Source organism: Notothenia rossii, assembly GCF_949606895.1.
Source record: "Notothenia rossii genome assembly, chromosome: 3".
In the NCBI taxonomy this organism is placed as follows: Eukaryota; Metazoa; Chordata; class Actinopteri; order Perciformes; family Nototheniidae; genus Notothenia; species Notothenia rossii.
Genome location: NC_136901.1, coordinates 78,822,425 through 78,837,996, shown reverse-complemented (window position 1 = coordinate 78,837,996; position 15,572 = coordinate 78,822,425). Strand labels below are relative to the sequence as shown.

Below are 15,572 nucleotides of genomic sequence, written 5' to 3'. Positions count from 1 at the left end.
AGGTCTGGGCTTTGTGCCACTATTGTGGGCTCAGTGTCTCTACATCCTGGAACATGCCCGTCCGCTCATCTGTTCTCGGACACATTCAGAGAGGGCTTCTCACTTTGTATTCACATACATGATACCTATTATAGTTGCAGAATAAAGTCATAGAAGACAATTTCCCATTTGTGGGAGCAAACCTAGACCATGAGTAAAACGATTATTTCTCTATATGGTAAATACTTTTTATATCTTGGTTTTTCCCCACCCATGTTGATTCCACATGATTATACGTTTTTTTCTCATTCTATCAATCATCACAGATTAAGCATGTTAACTTGGGTCTATTCGATAAATCATTTGAAGTCCTTTTTTCAGCCTCTCAAATATGAAGAGTTCCTGCTTTTCTTTGTTTTATATAATGTATAACTAAATATCTATAGACTGACTAATCAAGACGTTTAACACCATCATTTTGATCTTTGAGAAACTGGGATATACACTTTTTATTTAACAAAATGTGAATTGACTAATCTATAAAATTGTAAGCAGGTTACTCAATGAGTTAATCAATAGTAATCAATAATAACAGCAGTTTTTTGTTGCAGCTTTAGTTATATGGAAAAAGACCGGATAGTGTCATGATTTGTTCATTTCGATTAGCTTGGAGTGTCTTATATGTCTAATATAAGTTAAATTAAATTAACTATAACTATGTCTTTTTTGTACGCCTTTAAGAGGAAAAATAAACATTTTAGCTGCGTGATAAGGCTAAATAATTAAAATGTTTAAATAAAGCAAAATCTTCTTGTTTATCAATGCATTTAGTATTTATTTTTGTTGACAGTATTTGGTCCTTCAAAAATATTAAAAAAGGAAACAAAAAAGGAGAAAAGGTATTTAAACACTGTCTCTACTTTTACGGTACATGCCAGATGTACAATTGCAAGACAACCACATTACATTTCTATTGATATTATCTAAATAATACGCCGTCAGTCCTCTTCCCCTGCCTTTGAGGAAGATCCCCCCATAAACAAATCCTCCCCTGCTGTGCATCTTCCAGATAGAGAATCTAACAATACAACAGTTCAAAGTGTAACAGCAGTGATGTATCCATCTGATCCTGAATATAAGTGTTTTTTAGTGGGAGTTGGTTACCCCCACATCTCTCAGTGTACTTCATGCAACACTCTGCTCTTCTCCGCAGTTGTCCTCCTGCTGAGAGGAGGCCACACTGATGGCCTGGCTCAGAGAAGTGATGAGGGACGTCAGACCGATGAGGTAGCCGTCTTCCCGGCTCCCCTCGGCCCATGGGATGTTGTGTCGGAGCTCAAGCCTGTCAGGCAAAGGGGTCGTCTTCCCAAAGTCTATCATCCACACGCTGGCCTTGCTGCTGTGGTCGTGGACAAAGAGGAGCGAGCTGCCAATCACCTGATCAGGTCAAACAGATAAATCCTTTATTTATTTAATGATGTAATAAGAAGATGGACCCCCTTGAGACTTCAGATATCTTGTTGTCAAGGAGCCTCAGGCACTTAACATCGAGGTTAACAAATGTTTAAACAACTGATAATAAACAAATTAAATTGTATCATCAGCATAGATAAATCAACAAGGACATAGCCTACATATAAGGACACTGCCTTAACCCTGTTTTACAAAATGATAGCTTGAAAAGGATGAATATAATAGAAACACATTATGTATATAATAAAGGTAAAAAATGAAAACAAGTTGGTTGACTTTAAACAAGCAAAGAAGATTAAGAAAGCGTTGATTCAGATCAATTTTTATTAATTTGATTTAAGGCGGAAATTTAAAATATATTAATTGTCTCGAAACCAACCTCATGGCTCCTGAAAAACAGTGAATTCTTCAGGGCTTCGCTCAGGGCCAGGAGTCTGGAGTGATACGCTTTCTTAGTGCACACATGGGCAAAAGTGAAATTTAGCAGACACAGATACATCACAGGGTAAAGGATTAACGTACAAAAGGAAACGTAAATTGGGAAGAATATAATTTTACAACTACAACTACAAACAACATAATAGAGGTCAAGAAGCGACACTGGAAATGTAACTAGTGTTTAACGGACAGCCAGCCAGCCAGCCAGCCAGCCAGCCAGCCAGCCAGCCAGCCAGCCAGCCAGCCAGCCAGCCAGCCAGCCAGCCAGCCAGACAGACAGCCAGCCAGCCAGCCAGCCAGCCAGACAGCCAGCCAGACAGACAGACAGACAGACAGACAGACAGACAGACAGACAGACAGACAGACAGACAGACAGACAGACAGACAGACAAAACTGACCAGGATATCCAGCTGACTCCGGGTGAAGTAGAGCATTGCCTCAGTGACCTTAGCTAAAGTCAGAATTTTCCTAAAATCCCTTTGGACACTGCCATCCTCCATCTGAGTCACACAGAAAATAAGCACAGCAGCACAGACATCACTTGATAAGAACAATCCAGGTGAATGGCAATTTTTTCATAAATAGTCCTACCATGATGCCCTCTATCCTGAAGCCCAGCGTGGACGTAGAGTTGGTGGTATCCCTCCACTGAAGGTACCGACTCTTGGTCACCGCTTTCTGTTCATGTTCCTCCACTGATGGAGCGGAAGGGTCTACTTTCACCATCTTCTGGTACATGTCACTCCGTAGGGTGACCTTGGTCTGGGTTTTTGCCACCTCCTCCTCCTGGTATGTCCTGAGAAAGAAACTGTAATGTATTTAAAAACACACTGCTTTGCTTCCACCACTCAGACCCTCATTTGATCTTAACTAACCATTTTCTACAATATCGAATGAAATGCCTGCAAGACTGTTGTGGTCACCAATGAGCAACTTTACCAGGCATAAGGACATGGGCCTAAAATGTCACTGGTAGACATGTACCAATAAGAAAGAAAATGTATTACGACCAGGAGATGCTAAGCACCTGCCTCCGAAGAGACACAAATGTCTAGAAGGGGCAAAACTAGACAGACACAAAAAAACTACAAAACCAAGGCAAAGCATATCAAAATCTGCTCCTACTTAGAAGAGATGGTCGTGCCTTTTCCATGTCTCGCTGTCTATTCTATGATTTCATCCATGTAGTCGCTGCTGGTCAAAATAAATATTTACTCTCTAGCCTACCTCACTCCCATCTTGCAGTCCATGATGACAGGTCTCCTCAGGCCGCTCAGCAGGTCCTCCAGGCGGATGTAGCAGTGCTCCCCTCTGGTGACGCAGCCGTGGTACTGTGGGACGAAGGGTCTCAGCGCATCTCTCATCAGGGAGTCCAGACACTTTGCCTCCACTTCACAGTACAGTTTCAACACCTCCCCTCCCTCACTCAGCTGGAAGTTACCTGGTGATGAGAGTACCAAGGGAAGCAGAGACAACCATTAGGAATATTAGCTATCCACATGTGTTTAATAAAACAAGAAGGCCGATAACATCATTTGTTGTGTTTTTTCCTTTTTTAACTTGAACAAACCTTCTTATTATATGAGAAACCTTTACTCAGAGATGGTTGACATGTTTAAATGTGTTGGTGCATGGTGGATGAACTATGACAAAGTCTGTTAAAACAGCAGCAGTGATGTATGCACAGTGAGATAACCACACAGCATGAATCTACACCATTTAAGTGAATTTAAGTGGTCTGATCGCTCTCATATTTATCTCTAAACTTGAACACAGTAGTTTCTGAGTGCCTGCATGTGTCTGTTTTGGATGAACATGCCTTGATGTCCAGCCAGCTGGACCCAGGAGCCCTGCCGCCGCAGAGACCAGTGCATCATGGTCAGGTAGGTCTTCCAGGAGCGGCTCTGAGGCCCAAAAGAAGAGCAGATTATGAGTCTTCATGCAAGGCCAACAGGTAGAGAAGCCTTTTCTAGTATGCATTGTTTTTGAAGAGGAAGATTAGACCTTTGGCAAGGCCACAGGGGTAAAGAACACAGAGAAACACATCCCCCTGCAGGCAGTTCAGAGTTCATCTAAACCTGAACATCTGCATGCAAGTTGAAAGGCTCTAGGCTGAACCAGGAACTTGATTTAGTGAGGAGACAGCGGGCTATAAAAACAATCATGGTTTGGTTATCTAATTATTAAAAATAATTACCTAAAATCAGCCCTGATTTGAGACAAATTACAATTAGATTCAAGTCACATAGTAAAGGATAAGGTTATGTATCACAACTTAGTACTTTTTTTTAACATATGTAACATTAAGTTGTTATTTTGTATTTATTTATAGAAGGACCATGCATACAAAAGCATTAATCTCAGCAAAGAGAAGAGATGCAATATGCCAGATTATAGCTAATAGCTCATTTCCATCTGTAGTCCTCAGGCAGGTTCACTGTCTGTGGCTCTTTCCTGCTGTAACGATGCAAATGTCCACTCTGTGGGACTAATAAAGGTATTCTGATTCTGATTCTGATAACCTGATCACATCTTTAATTCCAGCTTTACAATATGGTGATTTTGATTTGTATTGGCAGCCTATATGCTGTATCAAATAGGTGAAAACCAAAGGTCTACACGCAGGTCTACCTCAAAGAAGATATTTTGATTTGTCTTAGTAGTAAAAATACAGATCAATAATGGCTATGTTCTATTTATATTGTTCCAGGAAGATATGACGGTGACCCAGCATGAACAATAACAGGACCTTGAAACTGAAGCAGCCTTCATTTCTGGAACCATCAATCATTTAATTATTTACACCTGTGCTTTTGCAACTGTGACCATTTAAATAACTGAAAGCTCACTCTGTATGGTACAAACACCTATAAAGTCCTTTGTGCCCGTCTAAAAGTGTTAGCGCAGTGTCTGTCTGTGTGTTTGGCTTTTACCAACAGCGCATACCTCAACAGTTATGATCTGTTTTGTATATACACAAAGCAGCTGCCACCAGGCACACCAAAGAAAAACTAAATAAACAAGGGAAGCAAAGGTAGACCAGAGCATGCTTAGTGGAGTCCCTTTCACACAATGTCTACATTATATGCTATGTATGCTTAGTTCACCTTCTTATGTAGTGCTCTTTTATTTAGTCGAGGCTTACTATGTACAACAATGCTAAATACTGAGAAGATCTATTCCCTCCTCCTACTCCCACTGCCCGCTTTCCTCTACTGTCCTATCTACGGCAGCCAGAGCCAGGCATGCAAACACCATTCAAATCCGACTTTTGTCAAAGTCCTCTTTCAAGCCGATGCAAATCAGCAGGACCACAGGTGTGAATGACAGTTGAGAAATGTAGTTGTATTAAGCCATCGCCATGGAAAGTGCATAGTCTGGGCTAGCAGATGCAAGACAACGTGTGAAACTGCATCTCACCTTCCTGAAGGCCCTCCTCTTTGAGCCAACATCCTCTCCTTCACTGAAGACCTCATCGCTCTCTGCTGAGGAGAAGTTGATGGAGGAGCTGGAGGAGGTGGAGGAGGAGGAGTGCAGAAGCTTGGAGAGGATTGGATGTGGGGAGGACCACTGATGTGTTGTGGAGCCCTCTTTGATTCCTATCAGCTCCTCGGCCTCTCCATCCCTCCTCTCTTGGGTCTCCCCGCTCCCCTCGTTCTCCCCCTCTGACGATGTCTTCCTCTCTTCATCCACTTCTTCGATCTCAAAACTACAGTTTCTACCTCTGCAGTGTTGCCACTTGCTGTTTGTGCCCCCTTCCATCTCCTTATCCTCACACTCGCTCTTCTCTTCCACTCTTCTATTCCCACTCCACCTCTCCAATCCATCTGTATCAACTTCACCACGGCCCCCCACCCTTTCCTTCCTCCTCATCCTCCATTGTTCCTTTACTTCATCCCTTGCGCATCTTGGGATCGATTCAATGTTTCTTTCTGTGCCTTGACAGACCTCATTCCTGTCTTCCCTCATCATGTCGCTCGACTGACTGAGCTCATCGTCTCCATCCCCGTCCTCTCCGAGTCCCCCAATGCACTGATTGTAAGGGGGGAAGCTCTTTGTGGACTGGAGTCTGGGTCTGGATCTCACTTTGACCCTCCTGCAGCTACTGGAAGTCCCTTCTCTAATTGTCAGATGTTGGTACGTCTTATCTGAAGAAAAGTCAGTATCCATTGTTGGCTTGTTCTCCGTCTCCATCTCCATCCCCTCCATGTAGTTATCATCCGTCATCACATCCATCTCACGGTCCAGTGTGAGAGCGTAGGTGTGCGCCTACTCCATGAACACGTGCTTATACAAAAACAGGGAAATGTTTACAAAAGATACACAGTTTTGAATGTGTTTGAGGAAATTCATTTACAAGTCTAAACCTCCAGAGCAATATTTCTAAGCTTTCTTCAAATTACACAAATGGAAATATAGAACTGCATGTGGATAACTTACCTTACGTGTGTCTGCCACCTGTTAGAAAGCACTGTGACCGTCAGTGAGCTACATCTCTCTCTCATTCTCACTGGTGGTGCAAAGTTTTGCATGCAGTGACATCATTAAGTTTCCAAAGCTTCAAGAGGACATCCAGGATCGACACTACGTCAGATAGCAGGATGGAAATACTATAACGTGTCCTCCAATAATGAGAGTGCACTTTGTGTGTTAACTCTTTAGAGGCAGTATTCTCTGAAAATATTCAAACAGAAGCCTGATGAAACATTTTTGTAAAGGTTTTATTGCAACAGTTTAACAGAATGTACACTTAAGAAATCATTTGCAGCCATTACTTAATAACTCACATAACTAAATTGGTGTTCATATATTTTTTGAAGTAGAAAGAGGCAAAAACAGGTTTGATATCTTTGTGCATTTTGATCAAGTAACAAAAAACAGGTTTTAAGAAGTTTTAAAACATTTAACATCATCTGCTTTTATCACTCTAATAATTCTATTGTGAAAATTGGATTGTCATCATAGTTGTCATTCAGTTAAGCAAGATCCTTTTCACACAAACCTTATTGAAATAACTTAACTTCACAGTATTTGTGAGGTGGACTACTTATCATTTAGAAAAGAAAAACAGTGAGCAGGTTTTAAGAACTTAGAGAAATATGTTAGTCGGCATGTCTTTACATTAAAAATAAAACAGCTTTACAATCTTTCATTTCATACAGCTGCAGCTAAAGGGAATATAGTATTTCCATAGAAATAACAATTCAGGGTTATAATCAGATTATTTCACAATTTCATGTTTTTGTCTGAATGTATCATTATACCAATTTACTTTCTAATGTCTTATCGAATTATTGAATATTGTTGAAATTTTTTTTTTGATTGAACTACTAATCCAAAGTTTGAGGTGCAGAGTATTAACAAAGGCATTAACATTGAGAGACTTGAAACAGTGCTGAAAGAGTGTGAGACAAACACAGAGCTTCAGAAGTCTGTGGGTGCTTTCTGAGTCATTTCCAGCCGTCTCAAGTATTCACCATTACATCTTGTTATCGCTCACTACACTTTCTCATTATCCTTGAAAGGCCTCCGAATCGTATTTAAATCTGAGGTTGAAGCTGTCTGTTCTGCAGCTCTGGGTTGTTGCAACAGTGCAGATGGGGCCTCTCTCCGCTCACATTCGTCGTGGACCCACCAGCTCTGCTGTACCTACCGAGGGATCCATTATTTTAGTCATTATCAAGTGTCTTAGGCAAATAACTTTAAAAAACATTGAAATTCTCTCAGTGTGTTTTTTTGTACCTCCAGCAGCATTGCTGTACTCCTCTTGGTTGATGTTCCGACCGCCATCTGTTCTGAGCTGTAAACAAGCAGAAGAACATGCACTCAGAGCTCGTTGAGGCTGAGACACAACACCCGAGAGGAATATATTTCACGTTATCATGGAACGCCAAACTCATGAAGTGTGCAGGGCTGCAGCTGCAGTTACGTGTCTGCAGTAACGGCTTTTCTCTCACCTGCACTGGTGCCCAATCCTCTTTCAACAGCAGCTTCACATAGCTGAGGACGAAGAGGAGACTGAGGAAGACAAAGTTACTGGACACGCCCACCAGGGCTGAGAGGAGAGGGAAGTTGAACAACAAATATCTAATAGAGAATACAAAGATAGAAGTCATTATAACTTGTATTATTATATCATATGTTGTATACTTTTTATTCAGACGTGCAGAAAGGATTTTATATTTTTGACACATGCAGGAACCAGACAGTAGTGCTCCATTGTAAGCAGGTGCAGTTTAGTAGATACAAAAGTTCCTGCATGAAGTCTAATGTACGTTAGAAGGTCAGCATGCTCTTCTTCAGTGATCGTGATGTTATGTTAAATGTTTGTTTTCCTTGTATCATGTCTTAATATTTGTCCTTCTTTGATGTTGCAAATGGAGCTGCTGAATTTTTTATGTCTTTGGGGTTTTGAATGGCAATGGCCAAGTGACGATCACTTCCATTATATTCAAGAGGAGGTAGGCATCTTCTCCATATCTCCAACCCTCTAAATCTAAATTAATAAATGTGACTGGGGTGGGGGTTACTGTGACTGTTCCTCTGTTTTTCTTCTTGTTTCATCATCAGATATTTAACATCAGATCTAAATTAAAACATGGTAAAGATGTTACCTTATACCAGTGAAGTGGGCATGTACGTTGAGCTGGGATGAGTAGATCTGCACTTTGTTGGAGATGATCTCAATGACGGCCGTGACCGATGGGAGATACTATACACATGAAGGCAAACTTTTGAGTCAACAAAACACATGACACATTTTAACACGTCGATGAAGCAGTCCAGGACTCACTGGGTCGTCCGTGTAGTCTGAGAAGAGCTCCACCTCCAGCACTTGTTTCTGCTCAGAGACTCCGGTCAGAAAGGCCGGCAGGAACAGCATCGTGCTCAGAGACCTCAGCAGCTCTGAGCGGTACCGGAGCATGCTCTAAACCGCAGGGCAACACAGTCATACAGACATAGTACTGTCAATACATTATTTCAGTCTGTAACAGACATTTAATTAGGATTACTCAATCAGATTACATAAAATAAGAGCCTGTATCTATCATCTATTTATCACATACATATCAGACCAGAAATCTTAGAACTTTTATTCATTGCTATTAACATATGAATAGCTCGTCCCATATGGACATACAGTAAACACACATGCAAAACCTTTACCTTTGCATATAACTCAATTATTTGGTTATGTTTAATGTTTAATAAGCGTTGACAAAAGGCTGATCTCAGTGGACTCCCCCTTGTACAGTGTTATAAAGTGTAATACAATAGTTCTGTAAAGTTCTTCTGTTTTAAACTTTTTGTGTTGTCTCAGTTCTAGTTTTAGGCCTCGTTCTGGCATTGCATGTGACTGAAAGGTCTTTCAAATAGACTATTTTGTGTTTCTAATTAATATACATAAAATTCAAAGCACATTTTGCAAAAACAACCAAAAATGCAGCTTTAGTAAAAATACCATATCAACACCTCTTTACTAAAGTTTGAGGCTTCAAAATAAGTAGTACTGGTTTCTTTTTGTAAACACTCAATCGAGTAAGGAGGGCAGGTTGCCGAGTAATCGAGTAATTTAAGTCAGAGGATCTTAAGCTGCTGTAAGGACCACATTCCCAAATAAATAGCAACTAAACAAAACTTGACAAACAATAGAGAAAAAAAAGAACTGGGATGCAAATATCCGGCAGTACCTTTGGTGAAGGAGAATAGCTGATTTAAAGGAATAATAGCATACTTTACACATAAGATATATGTATGATGTATTTCATTTAAAAATCATTCACATGTTTGTGTGGACATCTCTATCATCACCTGAACACTGAGATCACATTCTGTTGCAGCAAGCACAGGCAGTCTAATCTGACCAGGCTGTGTGATTAGAGGTTAATGTGCGTCAGCGCTGTACTCACAAAGCGAGAGCTGGACGCAGACAGCAGTTGTCTTGCCTGAGAAACACACAGCAATGCAACAGTGAATCATCGAGCATGAACTAACAATGAAGCATTATTTGATTTAAGGCACACATTTGGAGATGAACAAATCGACAACTCACAGAGCGAGCAGAGGAAGCAACCTGCCCTCCTTTCCCAGAGAAACAGGTAGTCTTGATCATGAACATCCCCAACTCCTGATTGGTCGGAGAATCAGGCATGTCCAGCTGCAAAGACATCTGATAGGCCTGGCCAAATGTCAGCACCTGAATGTACATTTTGAAAAAGTAACACTCATGGGAGAAGAGATAGATACAAATACACAGATTGATGCACAGCAAATTCATACATACATGTTTCTTATTCCTCATCAGAGAGATGTTGGCCATTGGATAAGAGCATAGAAAAGAGGCAGGAGATTCACAGTCCGTCCTGTAGACAAACATGGGAAAGCCAGAAAGATAAAATTACAAGACATAACATAAATTAAACATAAATTACAGTCTGATGCAGCTGGACAAGATATGACATACACACCTGTAGTGATAGTGCACAGGTGTGGAAAAGGCCGCCATGGGCATGTAAGAGTAGTAGAAGCTGCCATATAAAAAGGCTGAAATCCAGAGGAGCAGAAAGACAATGGAGAACACAGTAAATCCCTGAATAACTCTCTGACGGGCGCGTGACATCCACGTGACAACAGCATCCTGGAGCCCCAGCAGCGCCCCAAACATTCGAGCTGAAGGCTCTCCATCTCCTGAACGCATATCACTCTTTTGACCCATGAAATCTAAACATAAAAAAAGAGAATACATTTATTTTTTGGAAAAGCAGATTAGTACAGAGTTAACCTGGAACAGTTGATAAAAACCACATTTTATGCCACCAGAAGTATGATTTACTGTAAAGACATAATGAAAATGATCACTATGGATTTTGTCCATATTTCACTTTAAGTAAAATTCCCATCAAGAACTTTTTTGCAGAGGCAGAACCAAGTCATTGTTTTGAAAGTCAAAAGTAAGTCTCAAGTCTCTGCAGTCAAGTCCCAAGTCAAGACTGACAAGTCCCGGGTGCCCTTTAGCTCACCTGTTGGTGACACTTGTACAAAGGCCCCATTTGATATAAAGAGACCTTAACGAGCTGACTACTTTGAATCTGAATGCTGCCCTTTGCTGCATATCACCCCCCCACCCCCCCTTTTCCTGTCCACCTTCAGCAGTACTGTATACAAAATGAAAACATCCCCAAAAACAGGTCACCTGAAAAAAATAACTTTCAAATTTGGTTTGCAGTCCAAAATAGATCATCATGTGTTTATCACCAAATGTAATTTCATCTTAGACATACACATTCAATTACTGCTGTTTGCTTTTTGTTGACCATGTAGATGGCATAGTTTTTGGAAGGAAGGAAATCATCTTTGGTATATTTTTCTACTCGAGGTTCACTAACAGTTCTTCATGGTTCTATCCTGTGACTTGATTGGATGCTGTTAGATAAAACATGGAAGTGGAACATGATAATTAAGTGTTGAATTTGCTGATTTTCAGGTCAGAAGGCTCAGTCCAAGAGAAGTCATGAGACGTCAGTGCTTAAGTTAAACTTCAGTCTCCAGTCATCAATTAGTGGCTTGAGTCTAAAGCTCCTGCTGTTTTATTTCTTGGAAAAGTGTGGTTGATGTTTTCATGATGTCCAGAAACAAGCCCCACTTTGATAGCAGTGATGGCTGTGAAACCACTGAGTCTGATCTCAGTCACAAGCAGAGGCCTTTAGCATCAGATGACTGAACCAACTGTGTCAACAGTCAACTGCCGCTCTGACTGTATTACTGACAAGAAGCATCTAAGAAAAAAAGTCAAAAGAATCTGGATGTTTTGACAAAATATGTACTGTGTAATATAGTTGGTGGATTGATGTTTAATTTTCTGTTTTAGTATAAGCTGTTTAATTTCTCATTTCATGCTACTTATAGTGATCGAATATATCACAGTAGCCAAGTATTTAATATTAAGTATACTTTTTCATGCCACTTTCTGCTTCTCCTCCACCACATTTAAGAAGAATGAAGAGTTTATGTTATAAATAAAACGAAATATGTGACTTTGTACAAATAGAGATGAGAATTTGTCATTTGAAAGAAAACTATTTGAATAATTTAAACATCAAACATTTATAGTTGCCGGCTTCACTAATATGGATTTGCGTATTTTCCTTTTTTAATTGGTTTATCATTCATTTTGAGTTTTGTAACAGTGGTTATACAAAATAAACATTGTAAAGGTGTCACAGCGCTATCTCTCTACATTGGGCACTTTTACTTTTGAGTCTTTAAATGTTCCTGATTATACTAACTGTACATACTCTTACTTTAATAAGATTTCTAATGCAAATCGAAAATATGTTTTGTCTATTTAAACATCCATGTGTTATCCATCAGCAACATGCCTGCAACAGAATTATTTTGTTATAGAAAACTCACCTCTGGCCAACTGTGAGTGTTAGGAAATCACTTCTGTTTCCCCTGAAGCGTCTTTATCCACAGCTTGACCCTGTCTGGATCAAATGTTGTGATCCTTCAATAACTTCGGCTGCTGAAATAGCTGCCATTGGACAGGCTTAGTCCATCCCACATGATGAGAGACGCTCTGCCAACTGGAACAGAGTTCTCAGTGTTAAATATGACACCGACAACAAGGCCAAGGCTTGAGAAGTTTTAAGAACTATACTTCCTACTATTAAAACCACATATAGTTTATGTTTGGTGGACAAAATAGACAAATAAAGAGTACAATTACAGAAAGTTAAAGCTACTGAAGTGTTATCATTAATCCAAGTAGGAATACAATGCTAACATCTACTATGTTTTGGTTTTGGGAATTGTTTAAACTAATTGATACATTGCATTGCCTTCTATGGCAATGTTAGGGGATAATTTGACCTCATGGGCAGCTTTCATTTCAAGTTTATTCTTGCCTTTTCCTTTGATTCTTAAATCGAGGGTAAAACAAACAACTTTAAAATAATCTGTAGATTAATCCATAATAAAAATATTTGTTATTTGCAGCCCAAATTCTTTGTATTTTTGCACATCCTAATCCACATTTATACACACATTTCATTTTACTTTGATAGAGCTCAGTCTTAAACTGTTACATTAAGCACATTGATCTGTTCGTCTTGATCCTGCATTGACTTTTTGTACTTAGAGAGTTGTCCTTCTAAAGGAACATGGGATAAAGCCCAACGTATCTTATGTTAGTATCCTACTGTGCAAGACCTTATTCCATATTTTGAATACGAAATACCTAAAAAAGAAGGGATGAAAGTGCAGATACTACTGCTACTCTGTTGTGACTAATTATGTTTACACAATTTGATAGACATAATCTTGGCTCAAAGAACAAGAAGGAAGACAATAAAATAATCAAGAAAACAACAGATCTAAAAAAGCAGAACAAGTAAAATAGTATCCCTCCACTAGGGGGAGACATACCTTAATGCAAGAGAAAGAACCCGCCAAAAAACATCTAGCAGCCTAGAAGAAGACACTTTCGTCCAATCACACGCAGTCTGGCTATAACCGGAAGAGGTCCAATTCATTTCACAAAAACATTTTGAAAACTGCTAAAAGGTTTGATCCAACTATATTCAATTATTCCATATTGAAGTCACGTAATAAAGCGCTAAAAGCTATCTCTAATGATTCAAGAAAACACGCTCATAGGGTACATATATTTAATAGATGAGGCATGCTTTTTATTTTATGTAAAGTCTGATACAATTATTTGTCCTTAACATTTCATTGAAGCCTTATGAAAAAAATATGTATAATACATATTTATACACTGTCTATGTACTGGTAATCAGATCACTTTAACGGACCTTACTTTTTTTTGCACCTGAACTTAATAAATTATCAGTTTTTCTAAATGGGGGAGAAATGCTTTTCTGTTGTAGCCAGTGCATACATCTTAAACATCACCTTTTTACATGTATCAAATCACAGCAAGACATTTCAGGTTTTAAATGTGTTTTGTTCTCTTCTGTCTTTTCATCGCAGCATGTCCTGTAACAGCAGTGTTACCCGGGTTAACGTGTCCTCTGTGGGCCAGGCGCAGAGGGTCCCAGTCCACCTCATGCCCTGTGATATTGAACACAATGGGCCGGCCCAGGTCTCACAATACCTCACTGCCACCACCAAAGACTGCAAACTAGGTACACTTAACCTCTCTGACAGTAGACCAAAGCTGACTGTTACTGGTCTGCAATTTATAGAAAACAACGATGGAGATAAAAACAAATGCAATTTATCCAATGTCAGGATGGTCAACATATCAGAAGGCCTAAGTTATTTTTCTAATCAAAATAAATAAAACAGCAAAATTATGACCATGTATAATCCACAGCTTTTAGAAAATGATTGAGGATGCTTTGATTTAGTTAGTCACAAAGATTGATTAACAAAGGTGTATCTAATGTTTTTAGTAAGCTGAGCTCACTTAAAGACATAGAAAGCAAACCTAGTGAAACCACTTCCTCAAAATAGTATAAAACAGATAGGTAGTTTCCATACCCTTTCCAAAACCCTGAAAGCAGAAAACAGAATATGTAAATTTGACACAAAAGAACATCAAAGGTGAAACTCTAGGAACTGGACTGAAATGCTGAGTGGTCTGCAGAGCTATGTTTTATGTGTAAATGTTGCAGATATCCTTAGAATATATTCTGTTCTTGTCTTCATGATTTTTATTCTTTTGTGTGACGGACATTAAGTTGTTGGTCAGGTGACCTTTAAAACTTTGTCATTTTTTGTGTCTAACTACAATCCTTTGTACATTTTTCTCCTTACAGAGAAGATGGTATCATTCAGAGGGCGTGGGTTGAAGGGCCAGGAGCTCAGTTGTCCTCAGGGCTACACTGGCTTAGTGCTGAACGAGACCAACAAGCCCGGCTCCGACCAAGAGGTAAACATCTGACGCTGACCCGCAGTCTGGTTCAGCCAAACATAAGGCAGAGCTCTGATTGCACGGAGGATAACATCTGATTTCAGTTTGGTAACTATTTTGTTCTTATGTGTACTTAATAGTCATTTATATGTGTTTTCAGGATAGGACAGTGAAGGTATCATCTGTGTTTGACAAGCTGACCTACTGGAACCTGGAGACGCCACCAAACTCTGACGATACCGTTGTGATGGCAATGGATTGGCCAGAGTTGGCTAAGGCGGTGAGTTGTTCTGTTTTGTAGCCAACTTTACAGAAGGCTGTTAAATCAAAGACAAGATCAATTTGTGGCACCCAATGAAAAGTTTCTTTAAGTAAATTAAGTGTCCTGGAACACTGATTTGTATTAGGTGTGATTCAAAGCGTTGTCCAGTTGACAAATGTTCTAACAAGTGTTAACAGTAACATCTGTCCCATAAGTTCAGTTCATCGTTAAGTGCTGTTAAAATGAATGAAAATTAATTGTCATTATAATGTTTTCCCTGACAGATCCACGGGCCAGTAGAAGACTGAAGAGAGAAAAACGTATTTGATGCTGAAGGATGGCGTGTCACGAGTGAACACTTTAAAGTTGACTTGCAACAGACAGTGAAATAAGTGCTACAAGTTCAGTGTAATTGTGTTACAACTGAAGAATAACAAATAACAAGTGTTTATATTTTTGTAAATTTTCTTTTGTAGTGAATAAAAAGAAACTAAAGGGTAATGTTTAGTGACCAACCTGTGTGATTTTGTGATTCACTG

The 15,572-nt window shown here is 39.6% G+C and overlaps 3 protein-coding genes across 5 annotated transcripts; 1 reads left to right on the top strand and 2 right to left on the bottom strand.

Annotated features, from left to right (window-relative positions):
* Nucleotides 1-793: 793 nt before the first annotated feature.
* Nucleotides 794-6,176, bottom strand: LOC307032492 (inositol-trisphosphate 3-kinase B). The gene is made up of 7 exons (XM_079670486.1): nucleotides 5,312-6,176; nucleotides 3,711-3,795; nucleotides 3,119-3,332; nucleotides 2,483-2,687; nucleotides 2,290-2,391; nucleotides 1,832-1,903; nucleotides 794-1,416 (listed from the first exon to the last, which is right to left on the bottom strand). The coding sequence occupies exons 1-7, from the start codon at nucleotides 6,125-6,127 to the stop codon at nucleotides 1,165-1,167; spliced, it is 1,746 nt and encodes a 581-aa protein (XP_079526612.1). The 5' UTR covers nucleotides 6,128-6,176; the 3' UTR covers nucleotides 794-1,164.
* A 417-nt stretch (nucleotides 6,177-6,593) lies between these two features.
* LOC307033889 (seipin-like) lies at nucleotides 6,594-12,425 on the bottom strand. 2 transcript variants are annotated; one of them, XM_079672524.1, is made up of 10 exons: nucleotides 12,305-12,425; nucleotides 10,360-10,612; nucleotides 10,176-10,254; nucleotides 9,945-10,088; nucleotides 9,802-9,837; nucleotides 8,685-8,819; nucleotides 8,506-8,603; nucleotides 7,849-7,978; nucleotides 7,634-7,691; nucleotides 6,594-7,540 (listed from the first exon to the last, which is right to left on the bottom strand). In XM_079672524.1, the coding sequence occupies exons 2-10, from the start codon at nucleotides 10,605-10,607 to the stop codon at nucleotides 7,506-7,508; spliced, it is 963 nt and encodes a 320-aa protein (XP_079528650.1). In that variant the 5' UTR covers nucleotides 10,608-10,612; nucleotides 12,305-12,425; the 3' UTR covers nucleotides 6,594-7,505. The 2 variants fall into 2 exon arrangements, with proteins under 2 accessions (XP_079528650.1, XP_079528651.1); XM_079672525.1 differs by lacking the exon at nucleotides 9,802-9,837.
* Nucleotides 12,426-13,338: 913 nt separating this feature from the next.
* rnaseh2c (ribonuclease H2, subunit C) lies at nucleotides 13,339-15,534 on the top strand. Of its 2 annotated transcripts, none has more exons than XM_079672967.1 (5): nucleotides 13,339-13,456; nucleotides 13,886-14,040; nucleotides 14,677-14,789; nucleotides 14,932-15,051; nucleotides 15,318-15,534. In XM_079672967.1, exons 2-5 carry the CDS (start codon nucleotides 13,887-13,889, stop codon nucleotides 15,339-15,341), a joined length of 411 nt encoding a protein of 136 aa, XP_079529093.1. In that variant the 5' UTR covers nucleotides 13,339-13,456; nucleotide 13,886; the 3' UTR covers nucleotides 15,342-15,534. The 2 variants fall into 2 exon arrangements, with proteins under 2 accessions (XP_079529093.1, XP_079529092.1); XM_079672966.1 differs by having other exon boundaries at nucleotides 13,425-13,550.
* The last annotated feature ends 38 nt before the right edge of the window (nucleotides 15,535-15,572 follow it).

Coding starts and splice junctions, on each gene's coding strand:
- LOC307032492 (XM_079670486.1), bottom strand. CDS start 6,127: ATGGATGTGATGACGGATGATAACTACATGGAGGGGATGGAGATGGAG. Junction 3,333..3,710: donor CCAGCTGGCTGGACATCAAG/GCATGTTCATCC, acceptor TCTCATCACCAG/GTAACTTCCAGCTGAGTGAG. Junction 2,392..2,482: donor TCAGGATAGAGGGCATCATG/GTAGGACTATTT, acceptor TGTGTGACTCAG/ATGGAGGATGGCAGTGTCCA.
- LOC307033889 (XM_079672524.1), bottom strand. CDS start 10,607: ATGGGTCAAAAGAGTGATATGCGTTCAGGAGATGGAGAGCCTTCAGCT. Junction 10,255..10,359: donor CCTGTGCACTATCACTACAG/GTGTGTATGTCA, acceptor GTTTGTCTACAG/GACGGACTGTGAATCTCCTG. Junction 7,979..8,505: donor GCCCACTTCACTGGTATAAG/GTAACATCTTTA, acceptor ATTCTCTATTAG/ATATTTGTTGTTCAACTTCC.
- rnaseh2c (XM_079672966.1), top strand. CDS start 13,525: ATGATTCAAGAAAACACGCTCATAGG. Junction 14,041..14,676: donor CACCAAAGACTGCAAACTAG/GTACACTTAACC, acceptor TTCTCCTTACAG/AGAAGATGGTATCATTCAGA. Junction 15,052..15,317: donor GGCCAGAGTTGGCTAAGGCG/GTGAGTTGTTCT, acceptor TTTCCCTGACAG/ATCCACGGGCCAGTAGAAGA.